The sequence below is a fragment of the Dermochelys coriacea genome, chromosome 8 (assembly GCF_009764565.3).
Source record: "Dermochelys coriacea isolate rDerCor1 chromosome 8, rDerCor1.pri.v4, whole genome shotgun sequence".
Taxonomy (NCBI): Eukaryota; Metazoa; Chordata; order Testudines; family Dermochelyidae; genus Dermochelys; species Dermochelys coriacea.
In genome coordinates, this window is record NC_050075.1 from 109,251,782 (window position 1) to 109,271,055 (window position 19,274).

A 19,274-nucleotide genomic window follows, 5' to 3' on the forward strand; every position below is an offset into this window, starting at 1 on the left:
GCTCAAATAAATTTGTTAGTCTCTAAGGTGCCACAAGTACTCCTTTTCTTTTTGCGAATACAGACTAACACGGCTACTACTCTGAAACCAGTAAATACTGGCTTTGTTACAGTCACAAGCCTGGAGCCTGTCAAAAAGGTAAAGCCTTTTGCAGGTTTTTAGTACATCCATTTGGATGAGAACAGTAAGAGACAAAAGCAGAACTTTCACATGGATTTATTTCTGTAACAGCTGTCAGCTTCCAGGAGGTATGGCCCAGGTAGGGCGTCCTCCTCCCTTGCTTAGAAATCTACAGGGCTACCCATGGCAATGAAGAGATGGCAACGTTGTTTAGAAACTCCAACACCACACAACTCTGCCTAGTATAGCAATGTTGCTACTACCACCCTACTACATGTTCTCACTCTGCTCCTTCAGGCGCCACATGGCAGCCATGTACTTGGTGATCTCACTGTTCCGGCATGGGAAGTACAGTCTGCGGTCAGTGCGGTCCACACTAGTCTGTGGAAGAGAAAATGGTCAAAATGTGAGGAGTGTCTCCAGGAGATGTTCTCTTTGAGATCAAAGATGCGAGGAGTCAGTTGCTGCAATTCACTGCTGCATGACTGGATGACTATATGATTGATAAGGTAACTGAATCTCATATTTCACGTTATTGGCTGATCGCCACTAAGGTAAAAGTAATAGATGGGATTTACCATACCGGCCATTGGTCCATATCTTCATTGTTGGATTACTACTGTACCCAGGTGTTCATATAAAGGAAACTTCATTTGTCTTTTGGTAACTGCACTTCTAAAGTGGTTTTGTAAAAATGATCCTGTGAGTTCCTAGGTTTGCCTCTAACTCCAATTTAGATGTGCTCAATTCTAGATGTAACTTCTTTCCCCTCGCCCATTGCTGCTAGTCCTGCAACCTCAACCACCTGAAAGTCAAGCTGGGCTCTTTCTAGCTCAGGCATTGTCACCAGTGACTCTGACTCACCTGAGACACACCATAGCATTAACATTTCTGGAGCTGGTACTAGTTAACAATTGTTTGATGCAGGAATGAGCTCCCTCACCCCTTAGCTGCGTTTGTTGCAGGGCTAATGGTATAAAGGACAAAAACATGCCACTAAAGCCAGCAGGAATGTGTGAGGTCTGTGGAGTAAAGAGTAAACTTTTTTCTTTTTGTGGCTGGTTGGAAGTACGTTACCAATCAAGCCAGGAGTCAGTAGCAAGAAGGGGTGAGTTGCACAGGGATGCAGGTTAGAGGTCAGCATTTCTGGTGGCAAGGAGGCAGTGCAAGTCATGACTTGCTCTATATAAATCTCTGCAGCCAGAAATGGTTTCCCCTTGGTGCACTATACACCTTGTTACCTCCTTAGTGATAGCCTGTTTGCAGGTGTTATCCATCTAGGAACTAGCTAATTTTTGAAAGACTAAAGCACTCTACCCTACCCCATTGACTGCCTATCTGCTCTTTTCCCCTCTGAGTAGAAGGAGCGCTAAGAAATTGACCTATGGCAATCCTGTCTCTATTTTGAAACAATACAATTATATCAGTTCTATGTTCCCTCAACTAAGTGGTTTCCAAGAAGAAATTTACCAGAATTTTTTGGGCACTCTTTTGCTTTAGAGGAACCTCAGAAATCTCTGCTGGATCAGTCATGATTACTACTATCCTTTGTCAGACGTGATCAGTTTTTAATAAACCCATGGGTCACAGAATTTACATCTCTTCTCCAAGTATTTCCATGTTGATTCCTTATCATAAATCAGACTATATTTTCTGACTGGGATACATCTCAGGTTTATTAGTAGTTTCATGGTTCTTTATTCCCACTTACTTAAAGGATAGAGTCATATCATATTTACCTACAAACATTTTGTAGCCTTATCTCCCATTAAATGTCACTTCATTAGTTGTTGCTCTTCAATGAACTCCCGCCAACTTTATTAGCATCTGATACTTATGTTAGCAGAACTGAATGCAAATATTCTGGATATGGTGGCAGCAGATTGAGAGAGGGGGACTATCACTTCATCTCTGTACTCTGCAGTGCCTTTGCCAGTTGGGCCATAGGAGTGGGCTCCGGGTGTGTTTTGGAGAGCACTCATGGGGGGGAAAAATACTGGGTCCTCCGCATCCACCAGCAGCCTTGTGAACCAGCTCCTTCCCCTTCCTCCCAGTGATTCCTGCCCATGGCGATCAGCTGTTCAGCAGCATGCAGGAGGCGCTTAAGGGGGTGGGGAGGAAGAGCAGGTGCAGGAAGGGGTGGATTGGGGGCGGAGCCTGAGGTGGAGCAGGGGTTGAGCACCGTCCGCCACCCCGAACTCGGAAAGTTGGCGCCTCTGAGTTGGACTGTATACTCCATCATATTCTACTAAAAATTAACGTTCAATTTGCTACTAACTAGCACCTCAGCTCTTTCCCAGCCATTCCTGTTTCCCGGGCTGTTCTGTTCCATTGGTTATATTTGTTTCAAGTTTGTTCCAGGTTTATTCCTCAACCAGAGAAATGAGTTCAAAGGCTTACATTGAGCTGCTCCTTTTTATACTCTAGATCAGTGGTTCTTAACCTGGGGTGCTTGATACCCTTTCTGGGAGTGCAAGACATGCCAGATTTTTTTAGAGGGTAAATCATCAAAAACACAAATTAAGCACAGGTATATAAGTACAACTACTTTGTTTCATCAAACCTATGTATTTATTAACATTTTTTAATAATTACTGTAATATCCAAACCAAAAAAATATATCTAGGTTTAAAAAACTGACCTACTTCAACGATTTTTGATAAGGGGTGCAAAAACATACGATTTTTGATAAGGGGTGCAGGCTACAGTGAAGATTAAGAACCACTGCTCTGGATAAAGCGTTTAGGGATCCTACTCACCAAGGGAGTGGTGTTCCAGCCAATTTCCTGGCTCTCTGTCTGTGGCTCTGTGTATTTCTTGGTTGGCTCCAGTGCAGCATGGTGAATAAGATTCAGGAACTTGACTGTTGGATGGTGGGGGAGGAAAACAGATATGGGGAGAGGGCAGTATTTTAAACCAGAATAAAGGAACTAGATCAAATAATTAAGTGTTATGACACAAGGGAAGATTTGAACCTTATCCTGAGGAGCTCATACTCTAAAAGAAATAGATGAGGCCAACAGTGAAATCAGCTCTCTGTTTCTGCGCTTCTGTGAATGACCCTGTGAGGTGTCATGGTATATCTACTATTTTTGTCAAACATACCCATACATCTTGCTAATTCTGTCATCCTTGTCTCCTGTACAACAGCCCCTTATCCTCACTCAGCTACCCCTCCCTATCCTGCCAATTGACATTGCTTAAATTACTTACTTGTAACCTGGTCCCTTATTATTCCAGTTCTTATTTCCTGATCTGTGACTTCAGGAAACTAATTCCTACTTCTATTAACTTTTCTCTGTTTGTTTGTAAACTTACAGACCCTGTATGCCAGTGTCTTTTTTTCCCCCAGGCTGTTCTCCCTCTGTGTAAAGGCATGTGCATACAGAGTTCTAGAATCATAGAAATGTGGGGCTGGAAGGGACCTCAAGAGGTCATCAAGGCTGGCCTCCTGGAGATGGCAATAGTGACTGAAAAGTGCAAAACTCACCTTTAACTAAAGCGGGGCTTAATTCTTCTCTCAAAAAATAACGTGACCGGACGACTAGTGAAGTTACATAGAGGACAAAGGAGAAAGGATGCAGATCGGGATAAGTAAAGAACATGTCAGATCTTCTGACTAATATGAATGAATTAAAGTCAGGAAGGCCTGATGCTGTTCACCCCAGGCTGCTGAAGGAATTAGCTGAAGAAATCTCAGAGCTGCTTGCAATAATATTTGCAAACTCATGGATGACGGAAGAAGTCCTGGAAGACTCGAGAGAGGCTAACGGAGTATTAATCTTTTAAAAGGGGATAAAAAGGAGGATCCAGGGAACTACAGACCAGTCAGCCTGACCTTGATCCCTGGAAACCTACTAGAGCAATGTATAAAACATTCAATTTGTGAATACCTGGAGGATGAAGGGATAGCATCCAGCATGGATTTACTAAGAACAAATCATGGCAAACCAGCTTGATTTGCTTCTTTGACAGAGTAACTGATTTAGTGGATAGGGGAATGCGGTGGACATAATATACCTAGACTTTAGCAAAGCTTTTAAACAATCCCACATGACATTTTGATAAGTAAGCTGGAGAAATGGCTTGGCGGAACTACCATAAAGTGGATACATAATTGGCAAAGCAACCACAAACAGAGTATTAATGAAATTGTTAGATGGGAAGGAGGTCACAGGCATCTGTTCTGGGTTCAGTGTTGTTAAACATCTTTATTAATGAACTGGAGATAGGAATAGAGAGCATTGCTGAGAGGGATCTGGGAGTTCTGGTGAATCACAGCCTCAACATGAGTCATCAGTAGTTAGTAGTAATGGTTTACTTGACACTGGTTAGGTCTCAGCTGGAGTACTATGTCCAGTTTTGGTCACCAATGTATAGAAAGGAGGTAGAGAAACTGGAAAGGATTCAGAGGCGATTGACAAAGATGATCAAAAGTATGGAATGCAAGCCATATGAGCAAAGGCTGAAGGACCTGGGAGAGTTTAGTTTGGAAAAGAGGAGATTAAGGGGCAACATGTCAGGGTTCCCTCCCCACTCTGAACTCTAGGGTATAGATGAGGGGACCTGCATGAAAGACCCCCTAAGCTTATTTCTACCAGCTTAGGTTAAAAACTTCCCCAAGGCACAAATCCTTCCTTGGCTTTGGATGAGTACTGCTACCACCACCAAGTGAGTTAGACAAAGATTCAAGAAAAGGACCATTTGGAGTTTGTTTCCCCAAAATATTCCTCCCAAACCCCTTCACCCCCTTTTCTGGGGAGGCTTGAGAATAATCTACCAACCAGATAGGTAAACAAGGTGAGCACAGACCAAACCCTTGGGTTTTTAGGACACTAAAAACCAATCAGATTCTTAAAAAACAACTTTATAATAAAGGAAAAAAGAAGTAAAAGAAGCACCTCTGTAAATCAAGATGGAAGGTAATTTTACAAGGTAATAAGACTTAACATAGAGGATTCCTCCCTAGGCAAAACTTCAAAGTTACAAAAAACAGGGATAAACCTCCCTCTTAGCACAGGGAAAATTCACAAGCTAAAACAAAAGATAATCTAATGCATTTCTTGCTATTACATCTACTACAGCAATAGTAAGTATCATTTCAGTAGAAGCTACATTACTTGGTCTCTCTCTTTGTCTCGAAGAGAACACACACAGAGCACAAAAACAAAGCCTCCCCCCAGATTTGAAAGTATCTTCTTTCCCCATTGGTCCTTCTGGTCAAGTGCCAACTAGGTTAATTGAAGGGATTTTATATTACTGCGTACATAAATGTTGTGACCTTTCCCTTTATATTTATGACACAACATGATAGCAGTCTTCAAATGCTTGAAAGGGTGCCATAAAAAAATGGAGAAAAGTTATTCTGTTTTGCCACAGAGGGCAGGACAAGAAGCAATGGGCTCAAATTAGGGCTGTCAAACAATTAAATTAATCATGATTAATCGCAAGATTAAAAAATTGATTAGTTTTTATTGCATTGTTTAAATAAATGATATTCTATTAATATTTTGAATGTTTTCTACATTTTCAAATATTGATTTCAATTACAACAGAATAAAGTGTACAGGGCTCACTATATTTTATTACAAATAGTTGTACTGTAAAGATAAGATTATATTTTTCAATTCACCTCCTGCAAGTACTGTAGTGCAATCCTTTTATTGTGAAAGTGAAACTTACAAATGTTTAAAAAAAAAAATCTACATAAAAGCACTAAAAAATAAAGCAATGTAAAACTTTAGTGCCTACAAGTCCATTCAGTCCTACTTCTTGTTTAGCCAATCCCTAAAACCAATAAGTTTGTTCATATTTACAAGGAATAATGCTGCCCACCTCTTATTTACAATGTCAGCTGAAAGTGTGAACAAGCATTTGCATGGCACTGTTGTAGCTGGTGTTGCAAGGTATTTACAGGCCAGATATGCTAAACATTTGTATGCCCTTTCATGCTTCAACCACCCTTCCAGAGAACATGCTTCCATGCATGACTGTCATTAAAAAAAGTGTTCCAGAGTAGCAGCCGTGTTAGCCTGTATTCGCAAAAAGAAAAGGAGTACTTGTGGCACCTTAGAGACTAACAAATTTATTAGAGCATAAGCTTTCGTGAGCTACAGCTCACTTCATCGGTTGCATTTGGTGGAAAAAACAGAGGAGAGATTTATATACACACACACACACAGAGAACATGAAACAATGGGTTTATCATACGCACTGTAAGGAGAGTGATCACTTAAGATAAGCCATCACCAGCAGCAGGGGGGGGAAAGGAGGAAAACCTTTCATGGTGACAAGCAAGTCTGTATATAGTCTGTATTCGCAAAAAGAAAAGGAGTACAGACTCCAACGAGAGACTGCTGAATTGGAATTAATTTGCAAACTGGATACAATTAACTTAGGCTTGAATAGAGACTGGGAATGGATGAGTCATTACACAAAGTAAAACTATTTCCCCATGTTTCAGAGTAGCAGCCGTGTTAGTCTGTATTCGCAAAAAGAAAAGGAGTACTTGTGGCACCTTAGAGACTAACAAATTTATTAGAGCATAAGCTTTCGTGAGCTACAGCTCACTTCATCCGATGAAGTGAGCTGTAGCTCACGAAAGCTTATGCTCTAATAAATTTGTTAGTCTCTAAGGTGCCACAAGTACTCCTTTTCTATTTCCCCATGGTATTTCTCCCTCCCATCCCACCCCCCCACTGTTCCTCTGATATTCTTGTTAACTGCTGGAATTAGCCTACCTTGCTTGTCACCATGAAAGGTTTTCCTCCTTTCCCCCCCCTGCTGCTGGTGATGGCTTATCTTAAGTGATCACTCTCCTTACAGTGTGTATGATAAACCCATTGTTTCATGTTCTCTGTGTGTGTGTATATAAATCTCTCCTCTGTTTTTTCCACCAAATGCATCCGATGAAGTGAGCTGTAGCTCACGAAAGCTTATGCTCTAATAAATTTGTTAGTCTCTAAGGTGCCACAAGTACTCCGTTTTTTTTTTTTTTTTAAAAAGCGTGTTTTTAATTAAATTTGTGACTGAACTCCTTGAGGGAGAATTATGTCTCCTGCTCCATCGTTTTACCCACATTCTGCCATATGGTCTCGGATGACAACCAAGTATATGTTGTTCAATTTAAGAACGCTCACTGCAGATTTTAGAAAACGCAAAGAAGGTACCAATATGAGATTTCTAAAGATGGCTACAACACTCAACCCAAGGTTTAAGAATTTGGAGTGCCTTCCAAAATCTGAGAGGGACGAGGTGTGGAACATGCTGTCAGAAGACTAAAAAAAGCAACACTCTGATGAAGAAACTACAGAATCACCAAAAAAAGAAAGGTTTCAGAGTAGCAGCCGTGTTAGTCTGTATTCGCAAAAAGAAAAGGAGTACCCGTGGCACCTTAGAGACTAACAAATTTATTAGAGCATAAGCTTTCGTGAGCTACAGCTCACTTCATAGGATGCATTTGGTGGAAAAAGCAGAGGAGAGATTTATATACACACACACAGAGAACATGAAACAATGGGTTTATCATACACACTGTAAGGAGAGTGATCACTTAAGATAAGCCATCACCAGCAGCAGGGGGGGGAAAGGAGGAAAACCTTTCATGGTGACAAGCAAGGTAGGCTAATTCCAGCAGTTAACAAGAATATCAGAAGAACAGTGGGGGGGTGGGGGTGGGAGGGAGAAATACCATGGGGAAATAGTTTTACTTTGTGTAATGACTGGGTGGACTCATCCTGAAGGTCGAAACAGCAGCCTGGATTTCTACATAGACTGCTTCCGCCGACGTGCACGAGCTGAAATTGTGGAAAAGCAGCATCGCTTACCCCATAACCTCAGCCATGCAGAACACAGTGCCATCCACAGCCTCAGAAACAACTCTGACATCATAATCAAAAAGGCTGACAAAGGAGGTGCTATCGTCATCATGAATAGGTCGGAGTATGAACAAGAGGCTACTAGGCAGCTCTCCAACACCACTTTCTACAAGCCATTACCCTCTGATCCCACTGAGAGTTACCAAAAGAAACTACAGCATTTGCTCAAGAAACTCCCTGAAAAAGCACAGGAACAAATCCGCACAGACACACCCCTGGAGCCCCGACCTGGGGTATTCTGTCTGCTACCCAAGATCCATAAACCTGGAAATCCTGGACGCCCCATCATCTCAGGCATTGGCACCCTGACAGCAGGATTGTCTGGCTATGTAGACGCCCTCCTCAGGCCCTTCGTTACCAGCACTCCCAGCTATCTTCGAGACACCACTGACTTCCTGAGGAAACTACAGTCCATTAGTGATCTTCCTAAAAACACCATCCTAGCCACTATGGATGTAGAAGCCCTCTACACCAACATTCCACACAAAGATGGACTACAAGCCGTCAGGAACAGTATCCCCGATACTGTCACGGCTAACCTGGTGGCTGAACTTTGTGACTTTGTCCTGATCCATAACTATTTCACATTTGGTGACAATGTATACCTTCAAATCAGCGGCACTGCGATGGGTACCCGCATGGCCCCACAGTATGCCAACATTTTTATGGCTGACTTAGAACAACGCTTCCTCAGCTCTCGTCCCCTAATGCCCCTACTCTATTTGCGCTACATTGATGACATCTTCATCATCTGGACCCATGGAAAAGAAGCTCTTGAGGAATTCCACCATGATTTCAACAATTTCCATCCCACCATCAACCTCAGCCTGGACCAGTCCACACAAGAGATCCATTTCCTGGACACTACGGTGCTAATAAGCGATGGTCACATAAACACCACCCTATATCGGAAACCTACTGACCGCTATTCCTACCTACATGCCTCTAGCTTTCATCCAGATCATACCACTCGATCCATTGTCTACAGCCAAGCGCTACGATATAACCGCATTTGCTCCAACCCCTCAGACAGAGACAAACACCTACAAGATCTCTATCATGCATTCCTACAACTACAGTACCCACCTGCTGAAGTGAAGAAACAGATTGACAGAGCCAGAAGAGTACCCAGAAGTCACCTACTACAGGACAGGCCCAACAAAGAAAACAACAGAACGCCACAAGCCATCACCTTCAGCCACCAACTAAAACCTCTCCAACGCATCATCAAGGATCTACAACCTATCCTGAAGGACGACCCATCACTCTCACAGATCTTGGGAGACAGACCAGTACTTGCTTACAGACAGCCCCCCAATCTGAAGCAAATACTCACCAGCAACCACACACCACACAACAGAACCACTAACCCAGGAACCTATCCTTGCATCAAAGCCCGTTGCCAACTCTGTCCACATATCTATTCAGGGGATACCATCATAGGGCCTAATCACATAAGCCACACTATCAGAGGCTCGTTCACCTGCGCATCTACCAATGTGATATATGCCATCATGTGCCAGCAATGCCCCTCTGCCATGTACATTGGCCAAACTGGACAGTCTCTACCTAAAAGAATGAATGGACACAAATCAGACGTCAAGAATTATAACATTCAAAAACCAGTTGGAGAACACTTCAATCTCTCTGGTCACTCGATCACAGACCTAAGAGTGGCTATACTTCAACAAAAAAGCTTCAAAAACAGACTCCAACGAGAGACTGCTGAATTGGAATTAATTTGCAAACTGGATACAATTAACTTAGGCTTGAATAGAGACTGGGAATGGATGAGTCATTACACAAAGTAAAACTATTTCCCCATGGTATTTCTCCCTCCCACCCCCACCCCCCCACTGTTCTTCTGATATTCTTGTTAACTGTTGGAATTAGCCTACCTTGCTTGTCACCATGAAAGATTTTCCTCCTTCCCCCCCCCCCACTGCTGCTGGTGATGGCTTATCTTAAGTGATCACTCTCCTTACAGTGTGTATGATAAACCCATTGTTTCATGTTCTCTGTGTGTGTGTATATAAATCTCTCCTCTGCTTTTTCCACCAAATGCATCCTATGAAGTGAGCTGTAGCTCACGAAAGCTTATGCTCTAATAAATTTGTTAGTCTCTAAGGTGCCACGGGTACTCCTTTTCTTTTTGCAAAAAAAGAAAATCAGCCTTCTGCTTGGTGGCATCTGACTCAGATGATGAAAATGAATATGAATCAGTCTGGACTGCTTTGGACTGTTATTGAGCAGAATCTGTCATCAGCATGAAAGTATGTCCCCTGAAATGGAGGTCGAAGCATGAATGTTCAGCATATTTGGCATGTAAATACCTTTGCAACCAGGATGGAATTGGCATCGTTAGCACTACAAAAAGTCATTTTTACTCTGATGTTCACACCTTCTTGTCAACTGTTAGGAATAGGACACATCCACCCTGATTGAATCATTGACATCCCCCCCCCACTTGGTAAGGCAAGTCCCATCTTTTCTTGTGCTGTATATTTATGCCTGCCTACTGTAATTTTCACTCCATACATCTGAAGAAGTGGGTCATAGCCCATGAAACTTGTGCTCTAATAAATTTGTTAGTCTTTAAGGTGCCACAAGACTCCTCATTGTTTCTATTAAGAAAAGTGTGTTAGTGCTTAACAGCCAAAGTCTTTCAAATGAAAATGAATCCACTCAATTTGCTTTGGGCAAATCCCGTGTGGATAGCTTAAAGGAGGCTTCTTTGTTAACTGATATTGGAAGTGAACAGTTTGTGTCTCGGGTTCAAAAGACAGGCTGGAATCCTGGCTTTACACAGCAGAGCAACCTTGTAAATAAACCCATAGACACTTTTGATATATCTTGTCACCTCTTAGAGCAGGTCTACACTACAGCGGGGATCAACGCTCTCAGACTGATCTACCGGCACTCGATTTAGCACAGAGGTGGGCAAACATCTGGCCCATGGGACCCTCCTGCCCAACCCCTGAGCTCCTGGTCTGGGAGGCTAGCCCCTCGCCTGCTGTTCCCCCTCTCCCACAGCCTCCACTCTCTGTGCCACCAGTGCAATGCACTGGGTGGCGGGGATGTGAGCTTTTGCTGGGCAATGCAGCTGAAGAACTGCAGCCCAACCCGGCGCTCTGGGCTGCGCGGTGGTGTGGCTGGCTCCAGCCGGGCAGCACGGACGCCTGTCCTGGTGCTCCATAGTGCCGCCAGCCACCGGTGCTCCAGGCAGCGCAGTAAGGAGGCAGGGAGCAGGGGGGGTTGGAATGGTGGTCAGAGGGCGGGGGGGAGGATCGGGGCAGGGCGGTCAGAGGTCAAAGAACAGGGGGGTTGAATGGCGGTAGGGGCCCAGGCGGGCAGTCAGGAAAGGGGGGGTTGGATGGGGCAACGGGGGCAGTCAGGGGCAGGGATTTCAGCCTCCCCTAACCAGCTCTCCATACAATTTTGGAAACTCGATGCGGCCCTCAGGCCAAAAAGTTTGCCCGCCCCAATTTAACGGGTCTAGTAAAGACCCACCAAATCGACAGCAGATCACTCTCCAGTCGACCCCGTACTCTACCCCGACGAGAAGAGTAAGGTAAGTCGACAGGAGATTTATTAGATTCATTTCATCTAATGCCTCATGAATGCAGAAATTGGTAGTTGAAAAGCAGAACTGCAGTTCAGACATGATGATAGAAAACAGTTATGTTTCTTTAAGGTGTTCATGCAAACTACCTAGCTGACAAGGGAGGAAGAAAGTTGCCCATAGCTGCTGCCAGTAAGAACATAGCCAGCCAGACCATAGATTGTGGTATAACAGAAATTTCAAATTTCAACCTTCTAAACAGAGGAAAGAAGGAAAGCAAGTTAACCCTTGAAAAGCAAAATGCCCTTACAGACTTGCCTAACTCATCTCTAAAATACTAAAGTCCTGAGGATGTGGTTGAACTACAAGTCTATGTTAAGGAAAACGCTGAGGTAAAGAAAGAGCTACAAAGGTTCAAAAGGGGTATTGAACAAAATGTCCTAAGAAATGGTTAATCTAAACAAAAGGCTTGGCATGACAAAAATAATTGTGATTATACAATTTGAGATACATTTGTTGTTAATATTAATGCTAATGTTAACTCTTGTAACTTGTTCATAGCTAATGCCAAAAACTGTAAAAATGTCTGTGTATGACTGATGGGAAAAATCCTCAAAACATACTGGAAATGTAAATTATGATTATAAAGTTTTGGTCAATAAGAACACACTTTGTATTAGCCTAATAATGTTGAGGTTTCACAGGTAATGCCTATACACAATCCTAAAACGTTGCACAGCAGAAAAAACATTATAAGTTTGGACTGCGGTGCAAGATGGGGGACTGCGGTACAACACCTCCCAGCCTTCATGGCTAAATAAAGTAAGTGCTCTCTGAAAAACATAGAGGTCTTTGTTAAGTTAACAGATAGGCTCAACCCTGAAATCACTGAAGTGTTTCACAAAGTATGGACTAAGTTGTCAGCTTGGGCAAAGGCATGTATCAATAATTTGGCCTTACAAAGAACTCAATATAAACACAGCTCATATCAATATGGGACTCCCCCCCCGCAGCATGGTGAGCTGGTACTCAGGGTTCCAGCACTATCGGGGGGAGCCGAGGCTCAGGGCTTCTGACGTGCAGCACCGAGATTTGCCGCAGGATGGATGAAATTAAGCAACGGGCTAGATCTGGCCCACACGTTCCCCACCTGTGCCCTAACCCATCCACCCACACCTGAACCTCCCTTCAGTCCAGCTTCCCCAACCATGCCTTAGGCCCACCCAGTCTGCCCTTCTCCATACAAGGGACTCCCCCCCCCCCCGCCCCAACATGCATTCTGGCCAACCCCATACAGGGGTGATGTGTACCTTAACTATTCACTTTCTGCATTTCATATGTTTAAATCTGCATTATCTTCAGGCTCCGTCCCCAGATCCCAGCTCACACTTTAAGTAAGATGGGGCTCAGACACCTGCTGAGGGAAGGGCCGCTCATATCTCAGCTCCCGTGGAGGGGCAGGGTGGGGAATTTGGACACAGCAAGAGGGACAGGGCTTCCCAGATCCCAGGACACAGAGGCCAGGGAGAGGAGCTCAGATCTTTGCAGAGGGATAAGGCTCCCCTAGATCTCAGTACCCATGGAAGGGGAGAATTCAGAACTAACAAGCCACTCCCTAACCCCTGCCCCAACTTCCTCTGCTACCCCTCATATTGCCCAATACTTCCTATCCTCCCCTTTTTCCCACTCCTTCCCTGAGTTCCCCAACCTCTTTTCTCTCCCCTATCACCTATCTCCATAATATCCCCATCCCTCAACACAGACCCAAACTCCTCTCCCCCCATTCCAGACTACTCTTCCCACACCTAATCACCTTCCCTTCCCAGCAAGCATTCACATGTATAATTTATTTTCTTTTCAGGAATAGTTAGAGCATGTTCTGAATTATATGCTATACTAAGATTACATCTCCAACATACAAACAAACAAAAAAACCACTTAACAGAGAGGACTTTACCAGAATGTTTACAGTTCATTCTCAGATTTCTGTCCAGAGTAGGTTTCAAACTTCAAAGTTGCTAGAATCTTTGAACTATGAAATGCTTTTTTCAGGGGGCTTTGTCTTGGGAATACCTTGCTCAATACCCAGTTTGGACCACTAACCCTACATTATACTCTTTTGCCGCATAGCAGATTTCAAGACGGTCCATTTAAAGGTGGATTTTAGATCACTTGGAAAAGTCATCCTTTAAAAAGAAAGCATTCTGTAACCTTAACTATAGAAGAGGTGGTGCATTGCTATAGTATTGTATAAAATTAATCATCAGCAACTGCTGCTGTATCCAGATCCCTAGCACAGGATAATGCTGATGTGGGGCACTTTTTCTTTTCTTTTTTTTAAAAGATAGATGGAAGGGGCTCTACACATCCATCTGCAGCATAAGAGGTTTGGAGAGGTGTGAAGTTGTCCATCATCTTGGAGCTTGTCTATTGTGCATGTTTTCATGCCATAGAGGGTGTAATTTCTAAAGTACACCATGGAGATAAATGCAGCCTGAAACAAATAGCTCTAAGATATGTGAACTTCCCCTCCAGTCCGCAGTACACACACAGGAGGGGAGAATGTAGGGCTGACAGGTGCTCCCTACTTCAATCTCTCTCACATGCCCTACCACCATGTCATCCTTCCCAGCTGCCTTACACACACCCCTTACCTAAGCCTTCAACTCCTTCCCCTCCTGCCCTTTATTCCCCTTCCTTTAATCCACATTTTCCTCAGTTGGGCTCCAAGCCCCTGTTCTTTCCCACCCCTCTGCTCCAAGCATATACATGTGTAATTTGTTCTTTTCAAAAATAGTTTGATCACCTTCTGAATTTCATTACATTCTTTCCCACACAGCTCCCCTCCCTCTCACCCCTCCCCAAAAGCATGTTTTTATTTCTGATGTCTCCCCAAGGGTGGATTTGGATTTACAGTGGCTGGGTGTTGCTCAGGTTCAATGGCCACAACATTTGCCCTAAAGTCACATGGGTCCTGTGAGTTGTGGCTGGCTGTGAAGCCTCTTGTGCTCTCTGCCCATATGCAGTGTAATCAATTCAGTGCGTTAGCTTTAGGAATGTTAAGCCTGAACTTAAATTGAGAGCCTTACTCTGTCTAATTTTCTGAATTTTGCTCCCACAAAGGGTTAGGGGAGGAATTCATTCTCTGCAGGGTAACTCACAAGCAAGTGAGACCATTCTGCCAGGCTTCCAGTTGAAACTAGACAAATTCAGATGGAAAGAAGGATTTTTGACAGAGAGAGAAATTAACCATTGGAACAATTTATCAAGGGTCGAAGGAGTTTCCATCATTGACAATTTTCAAATCAAGATTGGCTGTTTTTGTAAAAGATCTGCTCTAGAAATTATTCCTGCATTATACAGGAGTTCAGAATAAATTATCACAATGGTCCCTTCTGGCCTTAGAATCTATGAATAATAATTAGTCCATAAAAAATGTTAAACATTACCACATACATAGTTAAGCAATCAAGTCAGGGTATAGCAGTTAGTTGCATATAAACATCTTAATTCTGTACCCTTGTGCATATGCTTTGATAGACTAATCACATGCTATTTATGTGTATATAAATCTCCCCACTGTATTTTCCACTGAATGCATCCAATGAAGTGAGCTGTAGCTCACAAAATCTTGTGTTCAAATAAATTTATTAGTCTCTAAGGTGCCACAAGTCCTCCTTTTCTTTTTATCAATCTAGTTCACCCAAATAAGAATTTTGACTATCAGCATTGATTAAGTTATACAGTAATTACATACCCACTAAATTTCTCTGACTGGCATTTTAAAGCTATACCTTGATATTGACCTCAGCAACATTCCCATCTATGTGCAATCGTTAGCTGTGTTATATGTACATGTGGAAAGTCTGAGGTTAGCAAGTCTGCCAAAAGATACACCTCTCCTGGCCAAATGTGGCTCTGCTGAGGCCAGCCTCAGTTTCGCCTTAATTTGGTCTCCCTTTAAAAAAGGCAACATAGGCCAGCTATTCAAGACATTCCCGCTTCTTAGGTCCAATTTATTATATCTTTCAAAAGAAAGTCTTTCCAAAGAAAACTCAAACCTTCAAAGTCATCATCCCTGTTTCAACTGGGCCCAGTTCCTCTTCCTCTCTTTAATAATTAATTTCTTTCACTCCGGTCCCAACCTAGGTACAGCCTCTCCTCTCTGAGGGTCTGTTTTCCTGCTTTCCCAGCACCGCTTGCCTAAAGACTGGCCTTCTCCACAGGCCTTCCCAGCTGGTGCTTTCCCTTTGCTGACTCGAGGCCCTGTGGTGCCCTCCTTAGTCTCTGAAGTTCAAGCTTCTCAAAAGCAGCACTATATGGAAAAAAAAAATAAAGGGAGTTGTGACACTTGTCTCATATTTGCTGGGCTCTTAAAGGCAGAGAGGTGCATCAGAAAGTTCACCAAGACATCATGAACTCCTTAGACAACTCAGGTTTCAGAGTAGCAGCCGTGTTAGTCTGTATTCGCAAAAAGAAAAGGAGTACTTGTGGCACCTTAGAGACTAACAAATTTATTAGAGCATAAGCTTTCGTGAGCTACAGCTCACTTCATCGGATGCATTTGGTGGCATCCGATGAAGTGAGCTGTAGCTCACGAAAGCTTATGCTCTAATAAATTTGTTAGTCTCTAAGGTGCCACAAGTACTCCTTTTCTTTAGACAACTCAGATGCTCTAAACCAGGGGTAGGCAAACGTTTTGGCTTGAGAGCCGCATCTGCGTATGGAAATTGTATGGCAGGCCATGAATGCCTGGTGTGGGAGGGGGACTGAATGGGGTGTAGCATGGGAGGGCTCTATAAGGGATTTTACTGAGGTGGGGAGAGGGGGGGCTCCTAGGGGCCCTGCTGGCAGTGTCACCAAGGCGGCAATACCAGGTACTGCCACAGGTGGAGGCATTCTAGCTGGGACGAGTGTAGCCCCTGGGCGGTTTTGAGGCTTTCGTGGGTGGGGCCATAGGAGACCAGAAGGGGACTGGGTGCACTGCCGTGTAGGGGGTGGCGGTGGTGTTCTGATCCCAGAAACAGCACAGTGAAGTCGCACCTATGCAGTGTGGCTCTGTATGCCAGAAGATGGTGCTCATCAAGGGAATTGTGAGTCAGGGGCTGGGGAGTGCCGTGCAAGCGAAGAGGGGCAAGCCTCCAACCCTGCTCCCCAGTGGGTGGCACAAGCCCCTAACCCCGCTCCCCATTGGGAGCTCGAGGGCCGGATAAAAATGTCTCACGGGCCAGAAGCAGCCCACAGGCCATAGTTTTCCCACTCCTGTTCTAAACTATTTGGGGGTAAAATATCCAAAGGCCCATACATAAGGAGCTGTTATACTGCTTGGATAATTCTTTTGTCCTGGGGCCTGGGTCATACACTCTTCCCATCCCCACCTCCTCAAGGCACTAAAATGTTATGCAACATTATCCTTTCCAGTTAATCCAGCTGGAAAATAAGAACTGTTTTAGGTACACTGTCTTGTTCATAGGTTTCAGAGTAGCAGCCGTGTTAGTCTGTAGCCGCAAAAAGAAAAGGAGTACTTGTGGCACCTTAGAGACTAACAAATTTATTTGAGCATAAGCTTTCGTGAGCTACAGCTCACTTCATCGGATGCATGTAGTGGACTACATGCATCCGATGAAGTGAGCTGTAGCTATCGTAAGCTTATGCTCAGATAAATTTGTTAGTCTCTAAGGTGCCACAAGTACTTCTTTTCTGTCTTGTTCATAGTTGCTGTGCAACTACCACCTTCCATATCCTGTGTTTCTAATCTTTTTCAGGAGTCTCTTTTTAACTGCCCAATAAAGTTCAATTTTTTTCAAATACATGCTTTATTTTATTTTACAAAATGGAAATGATTTCTAATCTGTCTCAGTTATCTGATAATTACTTCCTTATCTAATGATTTCAACAGCTGTTCAGAGGCTACTTACCATCCGCAGGCTCTTCTATGTTATCATGCCAAGACATTGGCTTCCTGGTGATAGTGTGAACTGGGGAGAAATGTGATGATGCAGGTGAGTTGCTATTATGGAATCAATATAACAGGCAGTTTCAGGTAAAGCACTAGCCTGTCCCCCTAACCTGTCTCCTGCCAGCTCACTTAGGCTGTTAAGGAGAAAAGAGACTATAGATTGGAAAAGGAGCACTGGTTAATGTCGTCACTTGATTGCTCCTGGGAACTGAAGGGAATCAGCTTTGGTGCCATGGGACCCAGGCACTAGGTGTTTGTGAGCAGAGAGCAGAGTTCATCCACCAATCTGTCAGGTTCCTACAATGTGACCTGCATGGCACTTGCTGGAAGAGCACAGAGTTCTGGCTGACTACATGGGACTAGTTCTTCCTTGTTTCTAGCTGCTAAATAAACCCCAACACATTTTGAGCGTTTAAACCCCAACACATATACAAATCCAAACATTACTTTCCCATGTCAGTATGGGCAGTGGGTATAAGAGGCTTTGGGAAACTAAGCCTCCCCAAACAGGACAAGAAATTCCAGACACAGTGCACCTCCCTTTGGAGGAACAGTGACCCGCTGCCTTTGGAGCACTGCCTCTGGAAGCTCCAGAGAAGTGGGGGAGCCATTGGTGCTCTGACTATGGCCCCGCCCACATGCTGCCCCAAAGCCCCGCTCCCATGGGGCCTCTTCGCCCTGAGGCCCTGCGCTCGCCCCCCCTCAGTCCCCCCTGCACCTGCTGCTTGCATCTCTCCATGGGAGGAGGTGGAGACGTGCAGGCGGGGCAGGAGGCAGGGCCACGGTCCTGGTGCCCTCACACTTCTAGGGAGCTTCTGGCACTTGCATCCAGCCTCCCCAAACACAAGAGTTACACACTACTTATGCATGTCAACAATTGCTGTAGTTGCCACAAGGATGTTACATGATTGTGAATAGGAGGGTCGGAAGCTGGAGCCAGGCCAGTGGATAGGGAGGACTTTCTGTCTAGGGCCTCAATCCCATCTTGCCCCAGTTTTGTGACCCCAGGCCACCACTGCCAGTTCCAAACCTGCTCCCATATACCCCAATCTAAAACTGGCCATGTGGGCTGCCTTACAACTTCAAGTTAGCCATACCCTGGGCCCTGTCTCTTGTATTTGAGTGAGTCGGCTATGTTCACCAAGCACTGTCTTAGCCCAAGAGAGCAGACTGACCCCACCGGCCCCCCGATCCACTTGGTGGAGTCAATCCCGTACTCTGTCATGGCCCTCCTACATCTTGCCCCCTTGCCTCCCTCCTCCCTTCTCACCCCATTTGAAGCAGTTGGCCTCCTTGCCTCTCCCTCCGGTCTCGCCTCGTTGAGGGGGTGGCCCCCTTGCTTCCCCTCTCCCCCTTCTCAAAGGGGATTTGTACTCCCCCATCCAGTCTCACTCTGTTTGAGGGGGTAGGCCGCTTTCTCCCCGCCTCACCCCGTTTGAGGGGGTTGACCCCGTACTCCGTGTGCAGTCTCTGGCACCGTAGCTCCTTCCGGACTGTCTCGCAGAAAATCTGGTTCTGATGCACCAGGTCGGGCGGCTCCATCTCGCGGCCCCGCGCCGCCATGACCGGTCCCGCTCCCGGGAAACTGGGAACCCAGCGTTTGCGAATTCTCAGCGATTAAGTTTGTTTCATTCTTGTTTCCTGGCAACGGCGCTTCGTCCCAGATCCTTGGTCAGACGCAGAGGACTCGCTGATTGGTACGGTTCCGACTACGCCCCATGATCAGAAAAGCCCCGCCCCCAGTTCCAATTGGCTC

At 44.6% G+C, this 19,274-nt stretch overlaps 1 protein-coding gene across 1 annotated transcript; it reads right to left on the reverse strand.

Moving 5' to 3' along the window:
* Positions 1 to 200: 200 nt before the first annotated feature.
* On the reverse strand, positions 201 to 19,188 carry FAM183A (family with sequence similarity 183 member A). The gene is made up of 4 exons (XM_038412206.2): positions 18,949 to 19,188; positions 17,478 to 17,537; positions 2,880 to 2,983; positions 201 to 501 (listed from the first exon to the last, which is right to left on the reverse strand). The coding sequence occupies exons 1-4, from the start codon at positions 19,079 to 19,081 to the stop codon at positions 391 to 393; spliced, it is 408 nt and encodes a 135-aa protein (XP_038268134.1). The 5' UTR covers positions 19,082 to 19,188; the 3' UTR covers positions 201 to 390.
* Positions 19,189 to 19,274: the final 86 nt, after the last annotated feature.